Source organism: Serinus canaria, chromosome 3, assembly GCF_022539315.1.
Source record: "Serinus canaria isolate serCan28SL12 chromosome 3, serCan2020, whole genome shotgun sequence".
In the NCBI taxonomy this organism is placed as follows: domain Eukaryota; kingdom Metazoa; phylum Chordata; class Aves; order Passeriformes; family Fringillidae; genus Serinus; species Serinus canaria.
Window position 1 is genome coordinate 6,952,793 of NC_066316.1, and position 26,544 is coordinate 6,979,336.

The window sequence follows — 26,544 nt, forward strand, 5'->3', positions numbered from 1 at the left end:
TTGCTCCTTTTGTCAGGTGTCCTGGGAATTGCCATCTACATTTAACACAGCAGACCTGGACAAGTTACCAGCAGGCTCTCTCGCTGTGGAGATGTCCCATCTCTCTGCAGGACTGGTTTCCTGCTCAGAAGACTCAGCCAACATGGTTCTGTGTCAAGGAGTTAGCAACTGCCTCTGCCTTTGGCAGTAAATTCCTGATATTTCTGCTGTGGAAGAAATTAAGGAAACTGGTGCTTTTGTTTTGGTTTAAAGGGAATCTATTAATTTAGTGAAACTAAAGTATTTAAGGATAGGCTTGCCCTAAATCTAAATGGATAGGACACTATCTAAACACTCATAGGAGAGAATAACACTGAGGTATTGCTTTAAGCTTAGAGAAAAAACATTGAGGCATTTTAAAAGTGCATCTTGCATTCAGAAACATTGTGAGATATCTCTGCTTTAATAGATGGGGACAAAAATGCTTAGAAAGAAGAATATATTCGTGGGGTTATATACATAAATAGTTATTACTTTAAACCCACTGCATTAATAAATCCAAAAAGACATGCAAGTGCTTGAGCTAGGTAATGAAAGTGGTAATGAAATGAAGCTAGAATTACACCTCCGTGCATTAGAGTAAGTGGAATATAGATATAGGGAAATTGTTCCATTAGTTGAACATATCATTAGGCCTGTTTTGCGAGTGGAATGCCGAAGAAATTAGTCAAGTAATAATATTGATATCAAGACAACTGCCAAGAGTCTTGTCATTTTCAAATTTTAAATATATGGGGGGAAGAGATAGACTTCGAAGTAATGTCTTGTCTTAGCAGTGCAGCAAAGTTGTGCAGTAACTGAGCAATTGGAACTGTCTCAGCATTTCTGATTCAATCTCAGTGATTACACAACCCAGTCCAGAGCCAGCATGCTCCAAGAGGGAGCAGAGCACCACTTATCTCTGATTCAGACACAGGTCCTCGTGTCAGTGTTGCCCAGAAAAGTCCTGGTTTGGTTAACTAAAGGGTCCTTGTCAAGGCAGAATTTTCTATTGATCCTCTGGGGTTTTGCTGAGAAGATTTTGTGTACTCCAGAAAGAAAAGAGCAGTAGCAAGAACAACTTCATTTGCCTAAGATGGATCACTCTTTTAATATATTAAACATTGCCACAGTGATGTTTTTTTTTCTGTTAATGAATTGAGTCCTATCTCTCTGTGCAATGCCATAGCCCAGCTATTCTCCCTTCACCTGTGTTGGAACATTCTTTCTACTTAAACTGAGAGAACGTCTCTCAGGCAAATTAAATCTCTTTGCCTGCAGTTCTGGCTCATGGGTGTAGTTCTTGCATTGCTGGATTCATTGCTGTTAGTAGTGTGAGTGAGTTTTCTGGGAAAGGAGCTGCTACTTAGATCATTTTTTCACTTAGAATGCATTGTTTCTTCTAATAGAACTATGAAGTCCAGACACCAGGCATTGGTTTTCTTGCTAACTAAACATATTTATAAGACTTACCAGAAAATTGAATCCCCCTTGAAAAGCTAGATTTGCCAACCTTTCCCTTGGAGTGATACATACTTGTAGGATTCTATACATAGGAGGAAAATTAGGAGCATTTGTAAACAGTTGCCAGCTGGAGCAAAGATACCTTTTTTCTTTTCTTCCTGTATTCTGTGTACACAAAGCTACTTAATATGTCAGACAGATAATCTTGTAAGGACCTTTGGCAAATGCCTATTTTTCATGGTGGCTGTCATATATTACAAATGGTTTATCTTCAATTGTAATGCTTAAAGTATTTCTAAATCTACCACCTGTTACCAGTGGATTGGAGAGGAGAAACATTTTTTTTCTGAAAATGTTTTTCAGCTAGAAATAGTGCTATAAAAGGGATGTCCTGTGAAGCTGCAGCATCCAAGGATATATTACTTCTTGCCACTTTAAACAGAGTAAAAAAATTACTTCACTAAAATGTTGCAAAAATTTTTGGAGAAAGGACGTTTGCACTTTCATTAAGCCAGTTTACAGATGGAAGGTGCATGCTTTTAGACTCATGTCCTTTTAAATTTGATGAGAAGATGCTGAACCCAGCAATTTGTTTTTGTTGTTGGGGTTTTTTTGTTTGTTTGTTTGTTTTTTTTTCTTTTTTGAGCCCTTATCAGTTGGTGTCAGGAAAAAGAGAGAGAGATTGCTTCATCTTGAGAAAACTTTTTCCTCCCTCTGTTACACACTATGATATTTAATGCATTTTCTGCTTTCATCCTGGTTGATGAAAACACAGTTTCCCCTACCCAAACCATATGGATGAGAGCTACTGCCTTATAATAATTCTCCTATTACTTCAGGAGGGTGCACAGCATCCCTCTTGTGCATAAAATGTGCAAATATATTACAATTGCAGAGGAAATTCATTGTTAAGAGATCTCCCAGGCTAGGAATCAAATTGGAAACTGTCTAAATGGCTGAATGAAGGCCTTTGTATTAAAAAGGCCAATCTCTGCACTAAGACGTGAGCCAACTCCTAAGCAGGGGCTGTAATTTCTGTACTGGTATTGAGAGGCATCCCTCTCTCTGCTTACTGTGGCAGACAGCACTGGGGCTGGAGCAGCCCTCTGCATGAGCCAAGGAGTTGTAAGCTAGCCCTTAGCAAGTAATCCAGTAGCAAATGGATAATTCATCTGATAAATTGAGCCTCTCTATTTGCATTTGCAGCGTTCACGAGCCAATTCGTTTCCATAATTCATCACCTGAATGTATTCCACAAAATATTTTTCATGGGCTTTATTTTACTCTGTGGAGAGGTGCCAGGCAGTTAACTGGAAGTGCCCAATATCCTTTATGGGAGGTTTCACCTGGGCAGTGATTTGCCTCATAAGTCACAAGGCTTTGGTTTTCTGACTGGTTCAGGCTGGAGTACAAAGGGGCCCCACTGAAATGTCCCTTAGGGAGGAAGATTTGGGGGAGTCTGATTTCTCTCTGGCTTTCTTCTCCTTATCAATAAGAGCCATCCTGAAGGTTTTGGTTGCAGCTGCTTTTCCTGTCTCCATGCAAGTTTTCCAAGTTGTTGTCTTCACAGCAGGTGAAACTGGAAGCAGTCAGACCATCCTATTACTTTCTTCAGTGCTTTCCCTCACAAGGCTTCCAAGGTGCTGCTTGCTGTCTTGCTTCCCTAACCCCATAGTTCTGATGGAGCTGTTGTATTGGATTGCTTAGGGGATTTTGATTTCTCTGCCTCATGGAAACTTTTGTCTTGTCCCTTGGAGATCCTGCTTGGCTTTTCAGATAGTGACTGTGCCATGGCCATGCATTCCTTTCCTTGAGCCATTGAAAACATAGCAGCACCCCTCACTATTTTTCCAGCCTGCTCTGGATTCCATGCCAGCATTTAACATTCCCCTCATATTTCAAGTCTTGTGTTGAGGCAGGGATGAGTGAGGATTTTTTGGTGGGTGGAAGACAGCAGTCAGTTTGGAGAAGTTATGGCACACTGGTGTTTTCATGTGGATTCCAAGGAAGTGCTGCCCATCTGGGGGAGCAGGAGGAGCCTGTGCACTAAAAGAGGATATTGGCTTTGCTCCAGTTCTCTCCCACAGCACCTTCAGAGCCTGGTCAAGTACCCTACAGTGTAAATAGGTTGCTGTAAAAAATGTTCTCCATCCAGAAGTTTAAAATAACCACAATGTTTAAAGTACTCGTCCATTTTGAAACATGCCTGTAAACAACTTACCTGAGAAAATCTCAAGGTCACTTAAATGTGTTCATAAAACTGTAAACCAACATTTTTCTATGACTTTCTGTCTTTATTTGCCAGGGTAAAGAGTGTGCCAGTCCTACCACTCATTGGGGTTGTCTGCTTTGCCCATTTTGCCAACATCTCAATGCAGTGCAGGAGAGTGATCAAGCAGCAGCTCAGGAGGGATGCTCGAGGGACAGAGTATATGGTTGATGGTTCAGATTATGTTTTCAGCATCTTGGGAGATATGCAGATCAAGAAAGGATTCCCAGCACCTTCTAACATGCCAGCGGGTTTCCAGAACCTGAAAAAAAAGTTTATAGGTAGTTTCCTGCTTCCTTTTGAATTATAATAAAACTTCCTGATATGATCTCATTAGAATTATTATCTGGTCAACTGCTGGCAGAGAATTGCTCCACATTTTGTGTGTTGCAAGTACTGGTCACCTAAAAACATGGTTTGAGAGAGGCTGGTGCATACTGTCTGCACTGGAAAACCATTTACCTCCTCCTTCCTGCTGGCAGCAGTGTCACAGCTTGGAGCAGGGCATGGATCAGCAATGGGACCATAACCTAGTTGAGTGCTGTTGTCAGGAGCTTTTGCTTTGCTAAATGGAGCCTCATCTTCTTTGCTTCTTTGCATCTTGAAGGGATTTTTCTTGTCTCCTTCTGTGAGAGTGACAACAGAGCCTACATTCCATCCAGAAGTCTGGGAAAATGGTTGTTTCTATGTATTTCTCCACTCACTCCAAATCCATGAGCTTTCCAGTTCCTGGGAGACACCTGGATAGGAGCTGCATTGAAACAGCAAAGTGGCAGGTGGGTGAGGATGCCCTTGAAGGCACAGGGGTCATTTAGATGCAAGGATCAGGGTGCTGTGCATGACAACAGCCTGGGGAGCACGGGAAGGTGTTGAGCCTGGTAATTAGAAAGGTGAATGTGGAGTAGATATTTACCATCTCTTGTAACACAAGGAGTGCAAGGTGTCCCAGGAAATTATGAATCTGGATGAAAACCAGCAAAAGGAAGACGTTTTTCACCCAACATACAGTTAGGATCTGAGAGTTGATACAAGTTGCTGCAGAGCCTGTAGGTCTTAAATAGTTTAAAGAAGGATTAGCTCAACCAACAGCAGACTGGTGCAACATCAGCTATTTATCTTCATGGCCTGTGTGTGACCTTAGGCTCAGGGAGTGACTGAGATAGAGAAGTGTGTTGCTGTTCTCTTCTGTGCTCAGCCTGGACACAGCATGGATCATCAGAAGATGAGCAAGCAGCTTTTTCTGGATAACACATTATGTGAATACACCTTGGATCAGGGATCTTTTCTTCCTACCCCTTTAGGCATTGTGGCATCTCATTAGAGCATTCCAAATGCATTTTATGTCATCATCAAAAATACCCTGTCCTCTCTGGCCACAGGCTCCAAATGGCTTCATGTGCTCAACTGCTTCTTATTTCCAAGAAGGGTGTTAAATTTGGGATTGTCTCATTTGGTTGCCTCTGCAACCAAAATCAATAACCTCATAGATTACTGATGAGATGTTGCTAGAAGCTTCTATTTGCAAATGTATGACCATATGAAAAACGTGACATTTTGTGTGTGACTACTAAATTAACATCCAATTTAGCACTTGTGTGAATGAAACTTTTATTTTCAGTATTTTAGGCCAGAGAGGAAATACTGAATATGGGTTGGGTTTTGTTTTTTGTTTTTTTTTTTTTTTTAATCTGATACCTGTTTCCCCAGGCAGTGCCTTTAATGTAAGGTAGAAGCAACTGGAAAATAGAAGTCCAAATCTGATCCTGGTGTGAGTACCATTTCCTTCACTGGGCTAAGGCTGTCCCAGTGGGACAGCTGGCTGTGGGAATAGCAGTTACTGCAGTGTCTTTGTATGCAGCTGAGTTTCATGGGGTCTGTATGGTGTGTGTTTTACAGCAGATCAGGGGATACAGCTCATAAAAGAGGTCACAGATGTGATGACAAAAAAGCCACAGTGCCAAACTTTTTAGGAGATTGGTAGTGAGAATTTCTATATGGTATGGCTTCAAAAACTACAAACACCTCCTACATTCTGTGAGGCTCCAGTGTGGTGAGACTGGTGTAGCTAAGCAACACAGGAAGGAAATTGATGCTATGCTTGCAGTGTGGCCAGGGTGTACAGAGTGTACCAGTGGAAGTTTCTTTACAGTTAGGCAAAAAAATTTAATGAAACTTGCTCAGTATCAGGTGGAGGTTTATGTAGTATGCTCTGTATGCAGGATTGCATGATGAAAGGAGAGAAAAAGGGCCAGAAGAAGTCCTATTTTTACTTCCAAAGCAGAAGAATGCACTTTTTTTTTGTTAAAGATCTCTTTGTTTTATCTTTTTTTTTTCTTCATCTTAGGAGCACTGAGGATGAGGAAAGGTTTTATATAAAATATAACTTTTTAATAGGAGAATACAAAGGAGTCAGGCCTGCTTCAGTTGATCCCAGAGATTTCCAAACCTGCTTTGCCTCAAAGAAAGTGCCGTACGTTTTTTGTGCTATTTTCTGTCACATTTCCCCAGTGGAGAACTGTGTTGGAGAAATCAAAACAACCAAAATAACTTGAGGTTTTTGCAAGCCTCATTTATATGTTTGGGACTCAAGAAACCTTCCTGTGTGGCTCACATTGCTACAACAACTCTAATGCTGAGGTGGACATAAAGCCTGCCCACTGTTGTGAAGCTCTTTTTGGGTATCAGCAGTGGTTGCAAGCCACCCAAAGAAGGGATTTTTCAATTGCTAGGTATTGTAAATAGATTAAACAAAATACAATTATAAATCTCCTTAAGGCTGTGAGGGTGGTCATGCAGTCAGGTGGTTGAAGCTTCAGGATAAAATTTTGGAAAGAAAGGTGTGGGAGAGAGAACTATGGACAGTGAGAACCTGCTTGGTCTTTTCAGCTGCTGGAAACCTGATATTATCATGGTTTTGAGGTCACCTCTGGTGGGGCCCTTGCTCTGAGACTGGACACAAAAAGTTTTTCAATACTGATCTGAAATTTTCCTCCAAGGTGTGAGACTGCTGCACTGCTCCTCCTCTGTGATCCCGATGGAAATAGTGCAGCAGACCATGGAATATTTGCTAGGGAAATGCTTGACAGAAGAAACACTTTAAACCAGACCCCTGTTTTTGCACTGCAAATAAGCTCAAGAGGATGGCTGAAGCCTTCAGTGCTGAAATTTTGGGGAGGTTTCCTTTGGTTTAAGCTTTTATTTTCACACATCACCACTATGATCACCAGCTTGTCATTTCAGCCTCCTGCCCATCTCATTGCTCTCTTTGGCACAGGGGAATGTTCACAGAAGGTGCAGAGGGGATTTTTATCCATTCCCACAGTGTCCTCCCTGCCTGTGGTCAGGACATGGAGCCCCAGTTGCAAGGAGGAGCAGAGAGGCATGCAGGTTGACAAGGAATAGGGAAACATCTGGAAATCAGGGAACTGCCGAAAATGCTCAGTAAAAATAAAAATCCTGAAGGATGCAATTAGGCAGCTAAGGAAAGATTAGAGGGAGCAGGGAGGAGCCAGCAGCATGCAAGGCTGTTGGGGAGGGCCAGCAGGATGCAGGAGCTGGAGGCAGATGAAGCAGCAGCCTCCTGCAGCACAGATTTGGTTCCCATGTGAGGGTTTCTCCATGTGCAGTGTTTGCTCAGTGCTGGCTTTCTGCATGCTGACACGAAGGGGAATGCAAATGGAAGCAGCAAGGAGGAGGTGGTTTAATGGCTCTGGGGATTAGTGGTGGCATTTAGAGCCTTTTACCTCTCTGTTCCTACCATAAATCTTAACACAGATTGATGGTTTCAGCCATCTGGCTTGTGTTTGCTTGTATGCCACGACTAGGGAGGCAGGGAAACACCCTGACCAGCAAGGCAAAAGGGAAAACAAAAGGATCTGAGAGCAGATATGGTGTAATTATTCCATTTCCCAAAGCTTGGCAGATAACAAGGGAGAGGGCAGGGAAAGAGGCACAGGTATCACCCAGTGCATGACCCCAACAGGGAGCCTGTGGCTTACACAAAAGCTGCTGCTTTGAGCACCTTGCTCCCAAATGTAAAGCTCTCTGGTCTTTAGAGATGTAGTTCCCTGGATAACCTGGGAGTTAGAGGGAGACCTTCAATCACAGGTTGACTTTCAACTGTAAATTATTTTTTACTTGAGTGGAAACTTCTCCCACACATCACCCATTTAATACCTTACTTTTATGCAGTATACCTGAATTTATAACCTGGAAGATTTTGCACCCATTTTGGATCAGAAGGTTCTCTTGTCTCCTAAGCCTTCTAAACACTGCTGTGACTTTTCCTTTCTGGCAGTCACTGTCAGTTTTCCTCTCACTCCAGACTGCAAGGTCAGTCATTCCTTTTCTAGCAAAGCCATCTTGGTGGAACTTCCTAAAATCCAGGGCTTTGATGGGGGAGTGATGAGAAAGGTCATTGTTCTGCTCCTCTGGCCAGAGGAGTCACCAGGTGTGGGTAGAGGTGCACACACACTGGAGCATGTTTTGCTGGTCAATTATTTTTCAGCAGCTCTCAAGTGAGGGTGAGAGGTACAGAGGATCTCACCTCTGGTCTTTCCAGTGGGGGAGTTTGGACAAGAAATATTGACAATATGTACTTAAGGAAATGTTTGCTGCTGTCAAAGATTCACTCTAAGGTTCTCATGTGGGTTTATCCAATTTTTCTTTGGGATTGACTGTCTGTGTTGCATATTTCAAACAAAAAAAAACAACTTTCAAAGGCTTCCTCTGGATGGGGTAAGAAATTGTATAGGAAAATTTAAAAATAAATAATAATTAAAAAAAAACTAAACCAACAAAAGAAAAAAAAACTGGGTATAACAAATGTAATTTATGGTAATATTGGCACAGATTTTGCTTTATATTAGACACATAGAGCTTCAGTAAAAAAATATTTTTACTTATTCAGAACTAGTAACCAAGAGACTGCCCTTAATATCATTCTTTTCAGGAGGTGAGTGAATGCATTTTGGATATGGACTTCTAAACCACTGGTTTTTATCTCAAATAACTGGTATTGGCATAGAGCTCTGTCAGCTAAACGTGGTGTTTATCACTCCAGCCACACCAAGGCCAGTGAAGGAGAAAGTTTTATAATTAACAGGGAAATGCTTCCACCAGATGGATTAATAGTGTGAGAGTAATAATTACAGACACATGAAGTGGCTGGGGATCGCTGTGTGCCAAAGTGAAATTCAGATTCATACCTAGATTGGGGTAAATTTTTCAAAGGCACACAATGGCTCAGAGATCATATCACCAAGTTATTGGGAGCCCAACTTCCATTTTCAGAAATGATGCAGAGACTTCATTGCCTTTCAGCAAGCAAGCCCTTGGTACTTTTTCCCAAAAAAAACCCCAACCTTTAGTTCAAAATTAGTTCACAAAAGCAGTCTTTGCCTTCATAATTATATTGCATAATGACTTCCCTGCTTTTTAATAACATCAGATTTCTTGTCTGTGTCCATTATCACTAGCTTAGAAACTATTCTGTTGCTTTGGGAATTTCATATTCCAAGTCACTTACAGAACTATAATTAAGAGCTTCCACAGAAGACCAGGTGATATATGTATGTTAAGATTCTGCTGATTTAGCCTCACATCTTAGATTAGTTTGAAACCTCATCATGCTGGTTTCATTATAAATGCTTCCATGGAAAGAACATGTTATTGGAAACTGAATAATTAATAATCTCTATGTTGCCAAATGTTTTCTGAGCAGTTTGTTGAAGAATAGCAGAGCTCCAGTTGAAAATCCTACCGCTGTTGAAGGCAATGATGGAATTCCCATGGGCTTTAACAATATTTTTCATTTTCTTATCTTAAAAATTAATTGTCAAAGCTCCTAAAAGTTGTATGTTGGGGATTAGGATTTTTTCCTTTGTTTTCTTTGCTTAGGAAATTTTCTCCCCTTTGTTGCTAAGAAACAATAAGGACTGGTACTTCAGAGGGAGTAAGGATGCAGCCACAGAGGAGGGGTGCAGCTGGCTGCTTCTCCCTTCCCTGAGGGGTTTTCTCTTGGGAAGGCCAGAGTTACCAAGAGGTTTTGGGCTGGGGGAAGGGGTTGGGCACAGCCTCTGGCTCCTCTCAGCTCTCACTCTCCAGAGGGAGAGAGGCTGCAGTCGCTATGGGGAGAATGCAGCACCACTGCAGGGTTTTGGCTCCTGCTGATGCCTCTGGCTTTAGCTTTTATAGTTTTCAGGTTGTATTCTGCTTTAGTGGGTAAGTCCAGGCTTCATATTAGGGGATGGTAAGCTCTCTTCCAGAATAGGTAGACAAAACAGTTCCTTCTCTGGCTGGGGACCCAAGGACAGCCAGTCCAGATCTCAGGCCCAAGAGCATAAACAGCGGTGGACTGAAGAGAGAAAACAAGGAGGGTGGGACTTGATGGGCTGAAGCTGTAATTGGACAGTTAGTTCTGTCAGGAAAATTAATCCCCAAACACCAGAGGTTTATGTCCAAAAAGGAGACAGAGGAGTCCTTTTACTTTATTTGAATAAAGGGAGAGGCCATGGGGCATTCCCCTGGGATCTCTCGAATTTTTGGAGGACGCAGCCTCCCTTTTATCCCAATTTCCCAGCTGCATTTCCCTTTTCTCTTTCCCCATTGGCTGAGGTGTTTGAGAGGTACAGACTCCCTGATACACCTGATACCAGAGATTTCCCTCTAATGTATAACCCTCCCTTTAATTTTTAATTGTTATGGAATTTAGGGGTTTTTCTTCCCCATTGTTTCTTTCATCTTTCAATGTCTAATTTCCTTTATCAGCAAACCTAAAGTTTATTTGTAAGAACAAATATCTTTTTCCATTCATCAATCAGTGGAATGCTTCCCATTGTTTCTTTTATCTCCTAGTGCTAGTTTTGTCTACCAGCAGACCCACAGCTTGTTTGTAAAGACAAATCTGCTATTCCTCTCAGTTCCAATATGCTGATGGACCAAAACTTGCAAAAGTGTGAGACCCCGTGACTGGTCATCCATTTTGTGGCCATTTTAAGTTGTGCTCCTCAAGGTGGATCTATTGACAACTCTTAATTTTTTTTTTAACTCGGCAAAAGAACTTGTAAGAAATTCCTTTGCTAGCAAAATGGAACTTCTTGCAAAAGGAATAGTCTTCCCTTCTCTCTCATCTAAAGGTTAAAAATTATCTGTTCCTAGCTAGCCCAAGTTCGGTCTTCACAGATTCATTTTGTTCTTAAGCCAATTTTCCTGTCTGGCAAGTATTTAGTAACTTCCTTATGTGGTTTTCTATTAGGGTGGCTAGTTCTCTTCTTAACACAGCCAGCTGTTCCAGGGAAACCAAGCAAACTGAAACTTGTCAAGGAAACCAAAAGCTCTGCAGGAAAGAGAATGGAATTTCATATTATGCCTGTCTTTATTTGCAGAATTTTGTAAATTATGCAGACTTTTATTCCCTGTCTTTATTCCCTACATTACCTGTATCTGGTAGTTACCAGTATCAAAACCTTCCTCCCCATCCAGCTCCAGATTTTGCTGCAAAGTGTTAAACAGAAGGAGGCAAACTAAGATATGGGCAATTTGAAACATGGAATATTTCATTTTAGATGTTTGCTGGTATTCCCAGTAACCTTTTTCTTTCAATTTTTGTTTTTTGGCAGGTGATGCTAATGAAGAAGGGCCTCAGCTGAGTGAGGAGAGAGGTAAAGAATATTTTATGCTAAAATGTATCACTTATAAGCATAAGCCAAACTGAAAAAATTCTAGAAATTAATTGCCTTAGTCAAGATAAGCAGTGCTAATCATTGTTGCCAATATTACCATGATCATCTCTGGTTTTTACACAAAATTAAGGTGCACCATCCCTGATAATAAATAGTGCAAAGTAAGACCAGCTGAGACTACTTTTAATGTCATCACCTTATGAGTCTCTGGGCAATGTTTCATTCCTTCATATCAATAGCTAGCTTGAACATGAAGGGGAAATAATACCAATTCTTCAGTCTCTTTGTAAGAAAGTGTGAATGGAGCAATTTGCCATTCTGAATAGTGGCAGGGATATGTCTGCATGAAAACAGTAGCAAAACTCTTCCACAAACCCTTAAATACACTGAGCTTGGTCAGGCAGTGGTTCAGAGGATTTTTTTTTCCTGGTCCTCATGGTTTACTGTTTAAAACAAGTGTCACTGTTTAGGGTTTGTGCATGATGGAAATGATGAATAGGTATAAGGGGAAGAAATGCCAGAGGAACAAGAAAAGAAGAGGACAGAGGGTTAGAGAACTCCCATGAGTACAAAAGCTTCCATTCAGGAGATTTCTGCTAGTTTTTTCAAGGGAGCTTCTTCCAGTTAATCTTGACCAGGTTTTTTGTAACAGATTTCCACCACAGCACCTTCTGATACTTCCTCATCTGGAGGTCCTCAGTGAGCATCTCCTGTTCCAAGTGGATTTCTGTGCACTGCAATCTCCTTTCATGTGCAGAGTAGCTCCCTATACTCCTCTGCCCCTCCTTCCAAACTTCCTTCAAGGTCTCTGTGACCCTGATCCCACCATGGTCCAGTGACTGTGCAGGAACATCCAGCTCTCTTTATGAGAACAGGAGCAGTTTAGGTCAGAAAGGAGTGCCACATGGGGAGAGGCAGGGTTATACTGCCAGAAAACAGAGGTAAAAGCTTTTGAAGCAGCACTTTTTGACTACTTAAATTGGCAAGATTGTCCTAGAGACAAATGCTCTTTATTAAAATTAAGAAAGTGAGATAGAATTTAATTACTCACGTACAGATCTCAATTTTGGAATTTTTGCTGACATTTTGAGCTCTCCTGCCACCTTCCCAATCCATGGCTCTTCTGGATTTTTTGGGCATAAGTATGGTTGGCAGAGAATATTTCTGTGTTCCCTGGGCTCCATGCAAAGCCAGTGATTGAGTCCCATTTTGTCTTTTGAATGATCACAATATTCTTAGAGTTATAAAACATCCTGAACTGAAGGGACCCTCAAGGATCACTGAGTCCAACCACCCCTTGAATCTGCAAGTTCCTTTTTCACATCCTGACTGCTTTCATACCTTCTGTTTTGAAATTTTCAGCATTTTGCTTCTAGATATATGTAACTGTGGAAGGGTGGAAGATAAAAGGGGAGAATGCAAGTCCTTCATGAGAGCTGGGCATCTGATTGTCAAGAGCTGTTTAAAGAGTAGATGACTGTGTGGCATGGATGTGACAGCAGGAGAGACCTGGGAGTTTTTGAAACCCGAAATCAATTTATAAAACATGTGTAGATAGTTTTTTTCCCAGTTGGTAATTAGCTAATCAGTTTGAAGTAATACCATGATTCTGATTTTCTAATGGCAACAGCAATAAGGGTGAATCACGTGAGGTCATATGTCTTCCTAAATTTCCTGGTTGGGAGTGGTCAAGGTTTATTTCCAGCACACACAAAAGGAGGTTTTCTTTAGGCTTCTCCTGCAACCAAGCCCTCAGTTAGCCAGGAGGAATCAGGAGGGTTGACAGAAAGTCAAATGACAGAAAGTCATTTTCCCATCACGGTTGAACACTTTCAGTAGGCACAATGAATTGAGTTCTAATTGTCTGTCAGTCACTGCTTTCATGGTTAACAACAATGTCTAAAGAATGCTTTAATTAGGGAACCTGCTTGCATTAAATGTCTTAATTTATGAATACCTTTTATGCCTAATTTCCAGCTTGGCCTCCCTTTTTATTAACAGGCTTTCTCTGCTCCCAGTTTGTGCCTTGAGGTGTGTCACAGCAAACAAACAGTACTGCCATCATTTCTGTTGGCAGGATGTTTTGAAAAACATTGTAGAAAAAGTTCAAAATATCTAAAGTTTAACCAACTGATGTTAAACACTCTGTCCATATAAGTAAGGGAGAGCTCACATTTAATTGGCCTCAATTACTTCTGTTACTCCCTTTCCTCCAGCTTGATATTGCCCACAGACTGAAAGGCTGGAATGGATTTTTTTCAACCTGAACATTTCTATCTTGTAAAACTTTCATTTCCTTAACTTCACTCTCTGTGAAGTTAAGAAAATTTGTGAAATTTGTGGAATCTGTGAAATTTGTTTCCCTACTTTTCATTTAATTATTAATTTCAGTCTACATTTGCTTGCTGTTGTGTTAAAACAGTGAATGGAGAATTGAGCTGAGAAAAAAAAAGGTCATTTAATTCAGATTGTTTCTCCTCAGTTCCATAATGCAGTATAATAAATATGATGTTTACAACTACAGATTGAAACATGATTTGGTTGGGAGCTATGATTATTGTTTCTGTAGTGCTTGTGAAGCAGTGTGTCATTTCAGTATGAGCTTCCTTCACTTCTGTCCTGTCAAAGTCAGAGAAAGTCCAGTCCAGGCTGAAATCTACATCCATATTATAAATTTCATAAGAGATGATGCAATAATTAATTTAAATAGCAGAAAGATAAGCACTGAGTACTGACTGGAGTGCTAAGATAAAACATACAGTTGTGGAATCACACATGGTAATATCTGATACAATGAAACCATTTCCAAATAATGAATGTAATTTATAATTTTTTATGTTTATAGAAGGCCAGCCTCCATCTCCCACAAAGAGCAAAGAAGAGCAGCCTGAGGACCTGCAGGATGATGCTGAAGGTAGGTGCTCGAACAACTTCTCAGGGCTATCAGTCAGTTCACATTTTCAGGAAAAGTTTGTTTTGAATTCTTGGGAAAGAACTGGAAAACTTCAGTTAGGAATGTTCTTTTCACACACTTTGAGAGTTCCTTTTGGCCTGGATAAAGGGGTTATAAATCCTCTGAAGTGTATTTCATCCTAAGGCAGATTGACAATCACAAACCCTATTTTTGTGTGATGGGCTACTGATTACTGCTGATACATCTTAATAAATTGCTGCTGTTTTATCTGTAACCAGTTCTGCTTTCATGTAATTAAAAAGCCCAAGTGTGATCCATGTTGTGAGGGGCTTGGGTCATGGTTGGTAAAGTTGGTCAGGTGCCTGCTGTGGAACACAGAGTTATACAATCCTCATTTTCCTTTTCTACAAGAAATTGTTGCTGTTTTCCCTGTCACAGTGTTGATGTTTCTAGACCTTACCCAGTGTAGGACATCTCTCTGCAGTTACAAGTCACAGGTGATTAACATTATGCTTGTAGTGTTGTTCCTCTGAGGATACTTTCCTCCACTCCAGTCTGCTCAGGGAAGCTTGTCCATGTGTCTGTGTTGCTCTAAAACTGGATCAGAGGATGTTTTCCTAATCTCTATCCCATTGCAAGAGTTGTTTATAAGATGTTAACATCAAAGGCTTATTTTCACTGCTTTCAGATATGTGGAAGAGCAAAACACCCCAGTCCTGAAGAAATTCCTCTTCTGTGAAATAGATAAAAGGATGAACCTTAATCTTTAATCCATGGCACTTCCTTATCATGGATTCTTCTTGACCTAATATTCCTCAAATGACCTATCTAATTTTGCATCTCAGTGGCTCCACAATCCTCAGCATTTTGACTCAGTGCTGTGCATCCAGCTCCTAAAATACTCTGTCTAGGGTACAGTGGGAGTCACAAAGAGCAGGAAAGTGTTAACATCTATCATTTTAAGTGACTGCTGGTAACATGCTGTCACTAACATTGTGACTGGTTGTCACAGGCAAGTCATTAGAGCAATAGCTGTCATCACCTGGAAGGCACAGCTATTGGAGGGACCCAAGAAATTTCATCACACCTGAGTGTCTTTCCTTTCATGCTACACTGAACCCAGTTCAAATTAAAATACCAATTTAATGTTTGAATCAGGGAATTCAGTGATGACAAACCACATGTCCATTTTTGTGCAGCCTGACCCACGGGTGGGATGGTGGTGACACTTTCAGTGTTCCTAAACTGGCAGAACAACAGTTGGTTTATTCTTACATGGAGTGTGGCTAAAATTTTCATTGTATCAGTATCTTGAAAAAAAAAAAAAAAAAACAAACTAAAACAAAATGAAAGGAAGAGAGAAAGTATTGTCAAACTGTAAGGTTTTCCTTCCATTCAAAAATTAACTGATGTTGTTTCACTCTTTCTGTGGCTCCCTAGATACAATTTCCCATTTCTCTGTGCCTCTCCATTTTTTCCCAGTGACCTACTGTTCACTTTGTGGAGCACAAATAAATGTGTAGGAGGGGCAAAGTAAACAGCATGGCAATAGAATTATTGCATTACTCCTGAGCTGTACAATGCCTGAATTCCTTGAATTTGATGCTCTACAGGAGATTTTGCTGATGTAGAATTGAAGTCTGTAAAGAATAATCTCTGCTGCTGGATTTAATATAGCTGGTGGCAGAGCCCCCAAAAGCTGGGCAGGAAGCAAACCTGTAATGTTTAGGATTGGAAGTTCAGATTTAGCCCTGAGAGTTGTTGTGATGGAGAAAAGAATAGGTGATTAAAGAGTTTGCTGAGGGGCCTGTGGAGAAACCTGGATCAGATTTCTTGGGCATTACCTGTGCCTCTGGAAGAGGAGACAAGAAGTCAGGATCCAGACACTGAATTCCTGTCAAGTTGCCAAGTGGCTGGAGTGTAATGTAACACACCTGTGAGCCATTTCCATTGCAGTAAATGGGATTTGCACACATTTGTCTGAGAAGAGGATTTGGTTTCTCCTGGTCTAATTATTAGCTGTTGGTTTTGATGAATTAAAAGAACTTTTAATGGGGAGCCTTGAAGATTATGAAAGTTCTGAAGATGTGACACAAACCACAACTACATGTCTGAATAGTTTTATTGAGGTGGGGGTTTGTCTTCACTTCCAAGAATCTGGTTTTGTGTTCTTTTTAAAAGAAAAACTGAGTAGCTAATGCACATAAACAGTCTTGAATAAAGCACAACAAAGGCAAACGCTGCCTGAGGTCGGCTTGGTTGAATTTCCCTCAGGGTAAAACTCAAGTGCTTTGTGGTTTGGTGTGTTTAAACTTTGAGATAATTCACTTTAAGTATCCCAAGTTAAAAGGAAAGGAAAGGAAAGGAAAGGAAAGGAAAGGAAAGGAAAGGAAAGGAAAAGGAAAGGAAAGGAAAGGAAAGGAAATAGGAACAGGAAAGGAAAGGAAAGGAAAAGGAAGGAAAGGAAAGGAAAGGAAAGGAAAGGAAAGGAAAGGAAAGGAAAGGAAAGGACAGGGAAAGGAAAGGAAAGGACACAGGAAAGGAGAAGGAACGGAGAAGGCACGGACGAAGGACAGGGAGAAGGAACGGGAGAAGGAAAGGGAGCAAGGCAAGGGAGACGGCAAGGGAGAAGGCACGGGAGAGGACAGGGAGCAGGAACGGGAGAAGGAAAGGAGCAGCCAGGGAGAGGCAGGGAGGACAGGAAAGGCGCGACCCGGACAGGGCGAAGGAAAGGGAGACAGGAAAGGGAGAAGGAAAGGGAGAAGGAAAGGGAGAAGGAAAGGGAGAAGGAAAGGGAGAAGGAAAGGGAGAAGGAAAGGGAGAAGGAGCCAGAATGACACACAAAAAAGTAAACAAATATAAAAAATAAATCCCCACAAACCAAATTAAAATCCCCAAAAGCCCAACCCCTTTTATCAATAAAAGCAAGTCCAAATTTAACATAGGTTTTTATTTTCCCTTTGCTAGCATGACCAGCTATAAAATATTTAACAAACACACACTGAGACATGGGAACAACCCAGTGTGCTTTCCCCTGCTTGGTTGTGAGTGTTTTAGATTAAGGATGGGAGTACAACTTGTGATGAAGCAGCCTTTGTGTGCCCTTGTGGCAGTCTCTGGAAGCTATTCCACTGAGTTCAGCAATATTTCTGCTGTAATATTTCTCTCCAGCTCACCAGGCTGGTTCTTTGGCTAGAGGTGATGGAGCAACATCATTTCAGGGCATGTTAAAACCTCCACAGAATGTTGGGAGAAGTAAGTTCCTTTACTGTCACCCTCTTTGCAATCAGGGAAAGGTGAGTAAGTGGCTGTGTGTAAGGAGCTTGTTTTGCAGTAAGCTAAAATAAACACTTGACATGCTAATGAAAGCAATCTTATACCCAACCACTAAAGTATTAATGGTATCTGTTATTATGCTATTAAGTACATTGTTCTCTGACTCTGCACTGTTGGTAGAAAAAAGTAAGTGTGAACTGCACAGCAGATTCCTATGTCAGTGGTTGTATTCCATAGATTTCCCCTGCAGAGGTATTGTCTGGGAAAATGGATAGATAGAAAACCTCTTTTACTCACAGGTTCCCTGCAGTATTTCAGGTTTGACATGTGCAAACATGCCAAATAATTTTCTTCTTTTTTGTTCTTTTTTTTTCCTACCTGCCACTTTCCTGCATCCTGGGAGAGTAAAAGCAGCCAGGGATAATTTTGCCTTTCTCTCAGTCAGGTCCATTCAAGGATTGAGTGATTGTAAAGTGTCAGGTGAACAAAATATGTTTGGTACTAAACAAAACATATGCATGTCTAACTTCAGCAGCTTCACAACACAATCTTAGAGTGGTTACACAGACAAAAATGGCAGCACCTGTCACAACACAGCAGCCATGAGCTGGCACAAATACCACAGTCACCCAGTCTCATCCTACCTATTGTCACCAAGCAAAGGCAAACCTGTTCTACAAAAGCCTAACAAACCCAAAAATCTTAAATTTGCCTTTTGTCTCTTACCTCCCTCCCCATGTGTCCTCCCAAGTGCAGTGAACAGCACGGGGTGTGCAACAGGGAGAGGAAAAACTGTTTGTCCTTTCCTTCCTTATGGGATTTCTCAGATACAGAGCAGAGCCTGCCAAAGAGCTTCCCCATCCATTCCCTCCATGGTCTGTGGGAGACCAGTATTGCATCAAAGAGGAGTAACACATCCAGTAACAGCAGCACAAATGCCTGCTTTTTCTCTTCCTGCAGCAGAAAAATAATCAATCCATGCAGCAAAAGCCATTTTCTTGCCCTCCTTCAAGGGATGTGAAGACAGAACTGGAGCTCTGGAAGCTGTCTTGCTCCAGCTCCTCTCACAAGCTGCTCCCCAGATGAATGACCAGGATTTTCCTGATAGATTGATAGGCTGTTGGTCTCCCAGGATCTCTTGTGGAAGGAGCAGGCCTGTTGGAGTTATTTGTCCAGGATGAACTTTGTCTGCTTTCCATTCACTTGGTGGGAAGGAGAACAGGTTGGTGAATAAGCCAAACCACAAGGTTCAAAATGAACACAAATCACCTTTAACAGAGTTGATAGTGTTGGTTCCTTTGCCTGGTGGGGTCACCACAGTTTGGCCTCTTGGCTTTCAAAGGTAACATCACCTCTCTGAGTGATGTGTCAGAAATCCAGGCTCACCTGCCTGACTTGGTGGATGCTCTGTCCATGAGAGATGTCAGTCTGGTGATTGAAGTACCCAGCAGAAATGAGGCAAAATAAAACTGCATCTTAATCTCCACAGCTCACTGGTCCAGCAGGTCATGGCCATTCAGTACATTCTCACCCTGCCTCCTCATCCCTTCTCCCAAAGAAGCTTTTGGGAAATGGCAAAAAGTGCATAGTCCTGGGACCAGGAAATAAACCTCTCCTTATGGCTTAATCTCTAATTGTGAGATTAACATAAGGCTTCCCCTTCCAGCTTCTCCTTTCTTTGCCATGAATTTTGCCACTGTGCTGCTCACTCTCTGCCTTTGTGGGGAGGGACCTGGTGTATGTCCCCACCACAGTCCATGGCACTTGGCTGGTGCTCCTTCCCTCCAGGGTGGGCTCAGTCCTCTCTGGAGCTGGTGGGATGCACACAGATGGCTCTTTCTTGCCATTGCACAGAGGTGTCCTAAGCATCTCTTCTAAGGCTCTTCTAACACTGTGCATGCCTGATTGCCTGTCTCTTTAAGGTGTTAATTAATATTATCTAAACTTGGCTTTTTGTTCTGCAGTTTACAGCAAGGGGTTCTTTTATCCCTTGATAAATTGTAGTTACAGTCACACTTTGCATCCCATGGGGCAGTCATATTCTTCAGTAAATTTCTGCTCCAGTCATAATCTACTAAAAATGAACACTGAGACACATAATTATACTTCAAAAAACACAGTCATTTATTCAGCCTTAAGAGTGTTGCTTTCTGTTGAGATAGCTTAGAACTGACTGTCTCCTTTTTGCCAGCAAACCTAATCCTTAAAAAAAATGTTGAATGAAGATTAAGTACTATAGAAGAAATTCCCTGGGAAGGATGTGTATCAAACATATCTGTGAGACATTTCACCTTAATGCAGATGGGTTATATTTAAAAAGTGGCTATTAACCTCCATCCTCTGTGGTTGATAGCTTCTCTTTTCACTTCTGCTTTGAAGTCCACCATCTGTCCTGACTGATTACAGCTTTCAGAATATTGGGTGATCACCTTGCACTTAGCCAGGGGTAAAAGAGGATGTTATCTGTATTTTCAGTTGTATTTTTTCTCTGAGCAAACATTTCTTAGAAGATTCTTTTCATCAGTGAAGTGGCTTCTGCTGTTCCATGAAATTGCTGTGCAAAACTCAGAAAACACAGCTCATTTTGGCCTCCCCAGGTGATGTGCAGTCCTGTTGTGTTGGCCATTTACCCATTTGGGTTTCTTTTAGCAACTGAATGCACGTCTGTGTGACAGCACCAGGAAGACACTTGCAATTCCTGGTTTTGCCCTGAATGCTTCAGAGTAGATTGTCTTCCTTCTGGGATGAGCTAAGGTGCAAAAGACAAAGTTACTGCAGTGACTCTTGCAGTGTTGTCAGAGCAGAATCCTACCCAGTGGCACACCCCTAGGCACATCTGTCAAGGAATAATTGCTCATTTTTAACCATGATGGGAATAAGAGTAAACCATCACGATTGTTCAGGTCCGGTGCAGGAGATGGGGCTGGTCTCTTCAATCCAAACTGCTGATGCTAAGTAGTCCATGGTTTTGTTTGCATTTTGTGAGGGTTTTTTGGGAGTGCAGTCTTCTCTTTGGCTTCTCTGTTTCTTTTGTTTGTGAAAAATCAAAATAGGGCTCAAGCTTTCTTTTGACTGTGCCTTGGAAAAGAAGCCACGTGGCTGTCCCTTGTAGTTTGTAGTTACTCAGATGTCAGACACACTGTAAAAGTATGAACAAAGGGTAAATCTATATAGTAATGATAAAATTTGAGGGTTTATTTTGCACTTGCCCTCACGGGGTCATTTTGTTTCTCTTGGATAGGACTGATTGTAGGGCCAGGAGTCAGGGGTTCTTTATGCTGCTCTGAACTCTGCATCAACTCACAGGAGCAATTTCTGTCCCCTTTCATGCACTACAAGCACAGGGGTGATACTGTGCAGCACCTTGCAGTACACAGATTGTGTTTTGCACAGTCTGAGTCCATGGAGAGTTAGACCCAGGGAAAAGCCAAATGACCACAGTGTGGGGGTTTTTTTTGGCATCAAAATGCCAACATTATCTTTGTCCTCTGCACAGACTGCCTGTGACACCCAGGGTGTGATATCCATCATATTCTGGTTGTGTTGGTCAGCTCAAGCTGCCAGGAGATGTCTCCCTCCATTTGTTTTGAAGCATCACAGCCACAGCAATGCTCAGCATCTTTGGCAGTGAAATGTTCCATGTCCCTTGCCCAGCACCTCTGTTGTGCAATCTGAGTCCATGGAGAGTTAGACCCAGGGAAAAGCCAGGTGAGCACAATGTTTCCAGCAGTGAGTTGAGGCAAACCAGCAGGCTCCTGGCTTCCCAGGACTTGATTTTATGCTGTAGCTGTTGTCCCCTGGCTCTTCCCTAACCAGGGGGGTTATGATAAAGCTGAGTTAGTTGTCTTCTGACCCACGGAAGAGTGAAGCAAGGGGGACATGCATGGTGACTTCATTGGGCTTTAGCCAAGTGACTCTTCTATTCCTCAGGATTTTAAATACATTAAATGCAATAGTTTTATTTTTAGCCTCTGAGATAAGCCACTCAAGCTACAGTTTTCTCATTCTCTTCCCACACTCCTGGACAAAGTGCTGCATGGAAATGGAACTCTGTTATTTATTGGACTGGCAGCTTCACTGGACTGGGTGCATTCACAGCAGCCTGTTAGGGCTGCATCTGCACCGGGGTAATTTGTTGGAGCAGCACAGAGGGAAGAGTCTCATAACTCCATTAAACAATTACTGCAGATAACTCGGTACTAACCCTTCTTAAAATTTACCCCAAAGGGGTTATATACAAGCCATGATTAAAACTGACCTAAATCATAATTTAATTAAAAGAAATTAAAATGAAAACTGAAAATGTTCAGCAACCTCAGGCCACCACATTAATGATTCACTTTAATGTGTTTGTAGTTCTGCAATAATGGCCTTTGTGTGCATGTGCTTCTTGGTTTATGTCTGATATTATTTTACCACTGGAATAGTTTGAAAATGGTTGCAGGCTGTCTGATCTCAAGTGCCTATATGGATGTGCATGTGCTTTCTTCTCACATTTTATGGGTTTCAGTGAAGCCAGCATATCTACTGGTGTGCAGAATGCAGATCAAGGCCTGTATTTTTCACTTTCTCATTAATTAGTTTCTCTGCTGTACAATAAGGACCTTCATGTCATTACTGTGATTGCCATGGCACTATTTCTGTGCTGTAAAAAAGACAGTTCAAAACTGGCACCCCTTGTCTGACAGATCTTGGTTGTGCTTGTATTTGTTTTGCAAGAAGGAAGCACAGCTCAGGCCAGTGGAGGGATGCCAAAGTCACTGCCATGCAGAAAAGCAGAGGATGCTCCTGAACTTGCATGGCAGAGCCATTCAGAGATGTAACAGGATCCAACCTGGTGTGCCAGCATGTGGCACTTGCACAAATTAAGATGAAGGCCTCAGGTATTGGCCCTTTGTCACTTTTATTTCTACCCCAGGAAGGAGGAGGAGGAGGTTTGGAGAAATCCTCTTCTGAGCACTGACACCCTATGGAGGATATAAATAAAGTTTTCTCTGTAGCAAAACCAATTTTATTATTAATAGCATCTGTGTTCATGAGTTGGACTAGATGATCCTTGTGGATCCTTTCCAGATCAGGATATTCTGTGATTCTGTGTTGGACTGGTTTGTACTGGTTATGCAGAAATTCTTCCTTGAAATAAAAAAAAATATACAGTATCTGCAGTTCTGTTTTCTTGTGAAAACTATCTTTTTGCAGCAGTTTTTGGGGCACTGACTTGAGCCTCATCTCTGTGTATGTCACCAGCTGCTTGTGCAGAAAGGTGCTGCTGGGGAGGAGTAGGTGTGGGAGCAGTCACAGCACTTCCTCACTCTGAAATGGGAAGAGCCAAGAGGCCAGCAGGCTGTTAATACTTTTGACTTGCCATGTTTGTCACCAGAACAGTGGAAGATGTAAGAATCCACACATTTCCAGGCTCTTACGGAGAAAATGTGAAGAATACTAAAACCTGCTCCAAGGGTTTGTTCCCTGACCTTTCATCAGGATCTTGTCCCAGCCCTCTCCTGTCTGATGGCTGGCCTGTTATTTACCATATTTTCTGCTTCACTGAGCCTGGCAAACACCTCAGTGGGCAGGCACTCCTGGAGAATCCTCTTTTCTGGTGGAGTTAGAAGTGCCACTTACTCTGCCAGCTTGCTGGGCATGCTGATTGATCCTTGTTTAGCCTCTCTTCTACCAAATAGAACATTTGGGGAGGGAGAAGGGGAATGGATTTTATTGATGACCTCAAAGAAAATGCCAAGAGAAGGCAGCAAGAACCTATCAGGCAGTGGTCAACTTGGCAAGAGAAAGCAGAATGTATGGAGAGAAGAAGGTATTTTAGTGCCTGATGTGCTTATTTTGTTTGTACAGTACTACTGTAATCCTCAAACTTCTGTTTTTTTAGAACTGACTGTCATGCCAGGGGGAAAAGAAACAGATGTTCCCATTTGTCTTGTGATGTGGCTCAAAATCATTTACATTTTCTGGCCTAAAATGACATGACATGTCATTTGCCACTTTTTGTATCTCCTTTGGAGTGAGTGACAGATTGCTGTTCAATTACCAGGGTAATAGAAAAGCAAATATTGTGAGGACAGCTTTCACCTAAAGGAAATACAATCACTGATTGTTGCAGTAGTGGGAAAAGAAGGATGGCAGATACTGCAGAAGCCATCCAGTGGAAAAGACATTTTTATTATAAATAATGTCGTGGGGAAGACTCAAGGAAAATGTACTGGCTCTGGGTTTTCTGCCTGGAGAAAAGGAGAGCCAGGGGTGAATAAAAATATGATGGAAAAGTTGTCTCACTACTCTTGTAAAATATGTTTCCAGCTTTTTGCCTTGAGGACGTGCTCCTTAAAGCCTTTCCATTTGCTCTGCCCCCAGTTCCAGTGAAGAGCAATAACTGCAGCAAGACTCTTCATCAGTCAAAGACACTCAGTGAGAGACTCATTAGAAGGGTTTTCTAAAAGTGGAAAAACCTGTTTGTCAAAGACTTTGGGATTAGTTACTTCTCCACTCTGTAGTTTGCCTTCTTGTCAGTGTATTCATGCTCTGCTCCCACCCTTCCTCACAAGACAAACAGATACTCCAGGCCAAGCAGAGCTTAACCATTCCTTCTGCAGGTCATTTATTTCAGCATCACTTGTCCAGTCTTAATTTTTAGCATTTCCTTTTCTCTGTTTCTGCCAAAGTCACTTGCCAGGCACAACATTTACTGTCAGTGCCCTGATCAAGATGAATTTTCATGTCATGATCCAGTCAGTCTCTTGGATTGGGTCAGAGGGCAAGAGGTGAAGTTTCTGCTTAAAGACTTTTACATTTTTCTTTCTAAAGGAACAAAATGAAGTGAAAACATGTTGAGAGTATTGTAATTTAGGTTCTATGAGAGCAATTCTAAACAGTGAATTTCTATTTAGAATTGAGAAATGTGGTTTGCCTGATAATCTACCAAACCAGGTGATCATTTAAAACTTTCTCTTGTAGTTTAAGTTTTCTCTGAGTGACTTAAGCAAGAGATATAGTTCCTTGGCAATGAATGTGAATGAACCCCTGAAATACCTGGCTTTGGTCAAATAGGTTGTGCTTATAGTCATAATAATGGATGTAGAGACAGGTATGATCTGGAAATGGAGTTTTAATTGTGAATGCAGTAAGGTAATGGCTGGAATTAATTTCATTTATATATCAGTAGTTACATTTATGCCTAACCTGCATTTTTTTGTTGGGAAGTTCTTTCTGCATAGAGTGAAAAATGTCTCACTTGACCATAATTGAATCCTTGAAGCTTTGGCACTGCTCATTTGACAGTGATGCAATAATCTCTTTTGGTCTGGCCTATTGGTAAAGATCTTCCCAGTGCTGCTGCACTGCTGTGTTACAGGATTGTCTTTCTTTATGAATTGTTTGCTGCATTGCTTGATGGCACCAAGCCTGTGTTTTAAGAGAAAAGGGGTTGGGGAGATAAAAGTTTAGCCAACTTTTTGGGGTTTTTCCACATGGTCCTCCTATTGTGTGTGGACAGGCAGAACAGTGAGTTTGAAACCACCTTTGGATTTCAAGTCAGGGAAACAAAAAGCCTGCAGCTTTTGTCAGTCCATTTTGCTCATCCACATCACACAATTTTTTACAGGTTGGAGCTCACTAATGTGCTAAGAAATCACTATGGCAAGTCATGCATTAATGTTGGAATTCATACAGAGAGTTACCAGCAGGGCAGGGAGCCCAAGTCCCCAGTGATGGCCATCAGCTGCACCATGCCCACCTCTCTTCTCTCCTCTCCTGCTCCATCTCCTCTCCTCCTGAGAGCAGCTCTGTGCAGGGCCAGGCCTGGAAATAATTCTCCACTAGTCCCATCTGCTGGATGCCAGGAAGAATTGCCTGCTGGAAAGAGGGAAAGCATCATACCTCAGCCTTTAAATATCAGCTGGGTGCAGTGTGCCAGCAGAGGTGCATCTGCCTGTGGAAATTAGTGCTCTCTCTGTTTTCCTTCCATCCACCTAACCACTTCTGGACCACTGCTATTCCCATCACCAGGTTCCACGTGTTAACTAAAAGCAAGGTGGCTGACACAAGGAGCTTTAGCTGTGTTGTTTTAGAGAAGCTGTAATCAGAAAAGCCAGCAGCCAGCAAAGATCACAGGAAAAAAAAAAAAAAAAAATTGTGTGTCATTATCAGGACATTTCCAGGCCTGGGAATGAATTTCCCTTCTTGCAATGTATGTGCTCAGCAGTCAGCTTTTCAAATACCTCGTTAAGGCTGGTGCTGAGCTGTTGTTGTGCTGCTGCAGAGCAGGGAGTGTGGCCATGGCATCCAATCCTGCATGCAGCTCTGCAGCCTATCAGGTTATTACAAAGCTAAAAGAGCCTTTTCCATCCCTGAAAACAGAGAATTCCTGATCCATTTCTAATCGTGGCAAGCAAAGTTCAGGAGCCCCACTGATATTTTTCAGGGTATTACCCATTCTCAGTGGTTATTTGCTGTTTGATGCCTGCCTTCCAAAAGGGAGCTGGAGGGTAGAAAATGGATTATGAATGTGAAGTAGTGAAGAAGATTGGGAATGAATATCAGTGTAAAAAGGGGGAAAATTCATTCAGTCCTAGCAATCTTAATTTGGTTTGATGTGCTCTCTTCATGACAGCCATTTGTATAAAGCATTTTTATACTTTTTGTTAAGTGGAATTATGGCTTTTGCTTTAAGATTCAATTCAGTTGCTTCTTACCTTCCACAGGCATGGAGGTAAATTCTGCAGGTCAGAAACACAGCCCAAGAATCCTGTTGAAATGTTACAGGAGGAAAATAACCCTAGGGGAAAAAACCTCTTTATAAATACACAGAAGTTCAAGCAACAATTTCATTTATTGAGGACTGTGTTTCAGGAAATATCCCTCTATTTGGTATTGTTATTTCCATTGAGCCTGTTGAGATAAAAATCTAT

The 26,544-nt window shown here is 41.7% G+C and overlaps 1 protein-coding gene across 5 annotated transcripts in view; it reads left to right on the forward strand.

Annotated features, from left to right (window-relative positions):
* Nucleotides 1–26,544, forward strand: part of MACROD2 (mono-ADP ribosylhydrolase 2) — an 847,517-nt gene that overhangs the window by 772,045 nt on the left and 48,928 nt on the right. For all 5 annotated transcript variants that reach the window (XM_050973226.1, XM_050973227.1, XM_018918142.3 and 2 more), the window contains exons 10-11: nucleotides 11,371–11,412; nucleotides 14,279–14,347. In XM_050973226.1, coding sequence (XP_050829183.1) covers nucleotides 11,371–11,412; nucleotides 14,279–14,347 — 111 coding nt within the window. The remainder of the gene's footprint in view (nucleotides 1–11,370; nucleotides 11,413–14,278; nucleotides 14,348–26,544) is intronic.